The 5943-nt window shown below is 47.2% G+C and overlaps 1 protein-coding gene across 1 annotated transcript; it reads left to right on the top strand.

Annotated features, from left to right (window-relative positions):
• The first annotated feature begins 1353 nt into the window (after positions 1-1353).
• Positions 1354-4899, top strand: LOC139784968 (uncharacterized). Its single transcript, XM_071724142.1, has one exon. The coding sequence runs from the start codon at positions 1354-1356 to the stop codon at positions 4897-4899; it is 3546 nt and encodes a 1181-aa protein (XP_071580243.1).
• Positions 4900-5943: the final 1044 nt, after the last annotated feature.

Here is a 5943-nt window from a genome sequence, read left to right as displayed (position 1 = left end):
AAGATCATCATACCGCCTTTTTCTGGTGATCTTCAAAAATGGAGGTCTTTCCACGACTTATTCTCATCCCTCATTCGAGATAGCACGGATTTATCAGAGGTAGAGAAGATGCACTATCTAAGGACGTCCTTGACGGATGAAGCCTTAAAATTTGTCTCCAATCTGCCGATGACCGGGGACAGTTTCGGAATAGCATGGAACACACTGGTATCCCGTTATGAAAATAAACGGTTTCTCATTTCCGCGCATTTAGATCGTCTCACCAGTCTTAAACCTTTAAAGTCAAAGGCAGTTCCTGGACTCAGCTCTCTTCTCGCTTCTGCTACGGAATCACTCGGTGCACTAAGAGCTTTGGGATGTCTCGTAGACTACTGGGACCCGATTTTGGTTCATTTATTAGTGAAGCTGCTCGACGCAGACTCTCGAGAGGCATGGGAGGTTAAGCTTGGTTCAACTACAGATTGCCCGACATTTAAATACTTCGAGGATTTCGTGATCGGAAGAACTCAAGCGATGCAACATTTGGCCTTGCAATACCCTATCAGTTGCAAAGAGCATGCCAACACTTCGCAGCGTCATGGGAGCGCTGTTCATGTAGGCTCCTCTGAGCCTAACGCTAAATATCCTTGTTGTCCATTGTGCGATGCAACTCACTTTTTGTCTGTCTGTCCATCTTTCCAATCTAAAACTACTGAGCAGCGTTACAATATTGTTGTACAACATCGAAGATGCTTCAATTGCTTGGGTGACCACGCTCTACGTAATTGCCGAAGTACCAAACGATGCCTGAAGTGCGGAAAACAGCATCATACTTCAATTCACCCGGGTAAAGGAAACCAAGTGCAAGGTAGAAAAACGGCTGCTTTCTCTCAAGTTGATGATCAAGAATCCACGATTGAAGAGTCTACTACTTCTGATGTAGCATGACTAGCTATGCTAGGTCGATCTCGGGATCTACCCCTTCTACAACGGAATACGACACTTCTTGCTACCTGTCGCGCCATCGCTATTGGTCTGAATAATGTGCGATATTCTGTGCGTATTCTTATCGACCAAGGTTCGGAATTATCCTTCGTCACAGAGGACCTTACTCGACGTTTACGCTTAAAACGTTGTACCGCATCAATCCCTCTCCTCGGCATAGGAGGCACTTATTCAGGAAAAACTAGAGGCTTGGTTACCGTTTTGCTACAGTCCATTCACAATTCTTCTTCAGAATGTACCATTAACGCCTTTATTTTATCTACATTGACTAGTAAGATTCCCTCGTTCTATACCACTTGTCGGTCCTGGAATCATACCAAAGGACTCTCATTAGCTGATCCAAAGTTTGCAACCTCCGGTCCAGTGGATATGATCATTGGGGCGGATTATTATGGCTCTATCATCCTGGATGGAATAAACGGAGGTGTCAGTAACAAACCCCTCGCACAGCAGACCATCTTTGGATGGGTCTTATCCGGTTCTATCAACTCTGGTGGGATTCCTGCAAAGGGGCTCACCTTTCATTGCTCGACTGATGATGAACTTCAAGAGTCGCTCACCAGATTTTGGAAACAAGAAGAATCGATCTCCTTACCGACACCAATGCTTACGCCAGATGAATTGGCATGTGAACAACATTTCGTGAATACGCACTCACGAGATCAGCATGGTCGTTATATCGTTCGCCTGCCATTGAAGTCACCTTTCTCTTCCTTGGGAAATTCTCGAGCCATTGCACTTAGATATCTATTAGGCTTGAAAAAACGATTCTCGTCAGATCCACTGTTGAAGCAGAGATATGAAGAATTCTTGCGAGAGTATCTGTCACTCGGTCATATGGTCGCAGCTCCCAACTCTGAAAGCAGTACTCCTACCTTCTATCTTCCACATCATGGCGTCATTCGTGAGGACAGTCTTACCACCAAATTGCGAGTGGTATTCAACGGTTCCAGTCGAACTAGCACCGGCGTTTCTCTTAATGACATTCTCCACTCGGGCGCCAAACTTCAGACAGATATTTCCGACGTGCTACTTTGGGTTCGCACACATCGTTTTATCTTCTCTAAGGACATTGTCAAGATGTTCCGACAAATTGCCGTTCACCCAGATGATTGGGCGTTACAATCCATTCTTTGGTTTAACTCAGATGGTCAACCTGCTGCTCATCGTCTTACCACTGTCACTTATGGGCTCACATGTGCCCCATTTCTCGCACTCCGAGCAATACTACAGCTCATCGTGGATGAAGGTGCGCGATTTCCTAAAGCTGTTCCAGCCCTCAAGAAGGGCCGTTATGTCGATAACACCTTTGGAGGTGCCGACACAATCTCAGAGGCCATAGAGATAGCGCATCAGGTAACACAGCTTTGTAAGGCGGGCGGTTTCCCCTTACAAAAATGGAAGAGTAACCACCAAGATCTACTGCCAGAATCAGTCAGTAGCAACGAGTCTCCTTCTCCAGTTGAATTCGAACCATCCCTTGTGAAAATTCTCGGGCTCATTTGGAAACCCGAGACTGATACCTTCCACTTCTCCGATCATTCATCGCAACGTGACCGAGTTACCAAGCGTACGATATTATCTGATATCGCTCGTCTGTACGACCCTCTAGGACTTATCTCCCCAGTAATGATCAGGAGCAAGATAATATTGCAGGAACTTTGGTTGCTCAAGTGTGGTTGGGATGAGTCTGTCCCTCCGGAACTACATAATCGTTGGACCACTTTTCGTCTTCAGTTGTCTACTCTTCAAAAGCTTTCTATCCCGAGATGGTTAGGACTTGGTTCGTCCAATTGCATAGTTGAGCTTCACGGATTCTCAGACGCCTCTTCTGTGGCAATGGCTGCGGCGGTGTTTGTTCGAGTCACACAAGACAATGATGAATGTTCGGTGCGCCTAGTGTGCGCAAAAACTAGAGTCGCTCCGCTTAAATTACTCTCAATTCCGCGGTTAGAACTTTCGGCCGCTCTCCTATTGTCGAAATTAATGACACACACTCAGAAGGTGCTAGAACTGCCTGACGTACCTGTACATCTTTGGACTGATTCGTCTGTTACCTTGTACTGGATTACCACACATCCGTCGCGATGGAAAGATTTCGTGCGGAATAGAGTTGCTGCTATTCAAGAGATGCTGCCCCAGGGGTCTTGGAACTTCATACCGGGAAAACAGAACCCAGCTGACTGTGCTTTTCGCGGTCTAACTCCAGAGCAACTCATCAATCACAACCTCTGGTGGAACGGTCCCAGTTGGTTGTCCAGTCCAACTTCCTCGTGGCCAAAAGCCGTTAGTAAACTTTCGCCAGAGACCGATTTTGAAGAGCGACCTGGAATAGTCTCAGTTGCCGTGTCATCCCGGAGACCTTATTGGATTCTGCTCGACAAGTATTCCTCCCTATCACAGTTGTTTAGGATCACAGCCCTCTGTCGTCGAGTTTCTTCTCGTATGAGGAAGATACCGCAAACATCTCTGTTTTGGCCGCTGACACCGGAAGAGACATATCAAAGTCGAATCTTTTGGTGCAAGCAAGTGCAACATTCTTGGTTCGCCAATGACTTGCTGGTCATTTCTAAAGGAAATACTTTTTCACGATCTCATCCTATGGCAAAACTCACCCCATTCTTAGATCGAGATGGACTCTTACGCGTTGGAGGACGATTGCATTACGCCGATCTTTCCATGGAGTCAAAACACCCCATCATCCTTCCAAGGAGATCCCCTCTCACCACTCTCATTATTGACGACGCTCATAGCCGCACATTACACGGTGGAACGCAAGTCACATTGAGCTATATTCGTCAAACCTATTGGATCATTGGAGGCAGAGCTCCTGTTCGCTCCATCATTTTAAATTGTACTCGGTGTGCTCGCTTTCGTGGAATCCGAGCACAGCAACTCATGGGTCAACTTCCAGCGTCTCGAGTTATTCAAGCAAGGCCGTTTCTACATTCTGGATTGGATTATGCCGGTCCCATCATGATCAAGACTTGGAGAGGGCGGGCGGCTCGAACCTATAAGGGTTACCTTGCGATCTTTGTATGTCTGGCTACATCAGCCATACATATCGAAGTTGTAACCGATTACACGACTGAAGCGTTCATTGCGGCATACAAACGTTTCACTGGTCGTCGAGGTATCTGCGCTACCCTTCAAAGCGACTGTGGAACAAATTTTGTTGGCGCTGATGCTGCTTTACGTCAACGTTTTACCAGCGCATCCAGGGAATTACATGAGCTCGCATATCTTCTGGCTAAAGACGGTACCAAATGGATCTTCAATCCGCCATCAGCTCCTCATTTTGGAGGAAAATGGGAAGCAGCTGTAAAGTCAACCAAGTTTCATCTGACTCGAGTGATCGGAGACACCTTGTTAACCTATAAAGAATTGAACACTGTGGTGATTCAGATCGAAGCAGTATTGAATTTTCGTCCACTTTGCCCTTTGTCAGATGATCCAAGCGACTACGCCGCCTTGACCCCGGGACATTTTCTGATAGGAGAACCTCCCACGAATATTCCAGAACCGGGACTTTCGTCCGAACCTGAGTCTCGTCTCAATAGATGGCAACTGCTGAGAAAGAAGATTGACCTTTTTTGGAAACGATGGTCAACGGAATGTCTCCAAAGACATCTGGCCATGTCAAAGTGGCACTATCCTTCTAATGACATAAAAGAGGGATCCTTAGTACTCATAACAGACGAACGTTACCCACCATCCAAGTGGCCATTAGGCAGAGTCACGGAACTTCATCCAGGCCCTGACGGATTAACAAGGGTTGTGACCCTTCGCACCGTCTCTTCAAGCATTAAACGACCCATTGCTAAGCTTTGCGTTCTGCCGATTAACTCAGGAGACAACTGTTCGCCAACTCTGTCGTCGAAGGCGGGCGGTAATGTTTCGAAATCGTTAAAGTGACGATTTGAAATAAGCGCCGTAACATCGGCTCAGACGTCGCGAGCGCGATCGGGAAAGGCGCGACAGTCAACGAGCGCGGCAACGGTCAAGCACCGGCCCTAGCAACCGTTATTATTCTTCGTCTCCTTTGTGTGTTTGCCTGAGCTTATCATTCTCACGAGTTTTATTAGTCATTAATATCGAGAAAAGATAGTAACGCGAGACGGGTTGAGTGCGCGTATCGTCGCCAAGAAAGCTTCCTTCACAGTTACCTGAAGAATTGCATCTTGGAGCGAGGAGTTACTAAAACCTTGAAAAGCCTCAGAGTTCTGACGTGGTTTGCTCCCGTCCTTTTCCAAAGGCTTCACAAGGCCGGACGGGACGCTTTGATGTTAATCACTCCCTACGGATACGTAAACGAGACACCCGAAAGTTTGAACGTCGTCGCTTCTACCTCGAGAGAGGCTTCAGGTTTGATTACCCGATTCGTTTGCCGTGGAATTTCATGAAACGCATTGTCGCTATTCTCGCCATTATCTTACCGCGCGACTACGTAAAGTTCGGTTTGACATCCTCGTTATATGTGCATTTTGTGAGCAGTCACTTTCGATTTCCTTCTATTGCGTGTATTCGTAGCCGGTTGTGACATTGTTATTTTCTCGTTTTAATCTCCGCGGTATTACGTGCAGTACTTGTACAATCATTCTCGCCATTTTAACGTTACGCGCCCGCGCGATATGTTCGACATTGATTTAACTCTTGATACGATATCCGCATTACAATGTATACGTTTGTGTCGAGTGACCCGGTATTTTCCTTATGCGTACGTGCATTGTTTCTTTTTGACATTGTTCCTATGGAGCGATTCCGATAATTCATCTATTACGAGAAGTGCTCCAAAAAAATACGAGTTTACCGCACGGCACACGGCTGCCGGGGCACACGGCTGCCCGAGTTTACCGCTTGGCACACGGCTGCCGGGGCACACGGCTGCCCGAGTTTACCGCTTGGCACACGGCTGCCGGGGCACACGGCTGCCCGAGTTTACCGCGTGGCACACGGCTG

Source organism: Temnothorax nylanderi, unplaced genomic scaffold (assembly GCF_030848795.1).
Source record: "Temnothorax nylanderi isolate EJ_2023f unplaced genomic scaffold, tnyl_v1.0 TNYL_tig0715_pilon, whole genome shotgun sequence".
Classification (NCBI taxonomy): Eukaryota; Metazoa; Arthropoda; class Insecta; order Hymenoptera; family Formicidae; genus Temnothorax; species Temnothorax nylanderi.
This window is presented reverse-complemented; position numbering and strand designations above follow the sequence as displayed.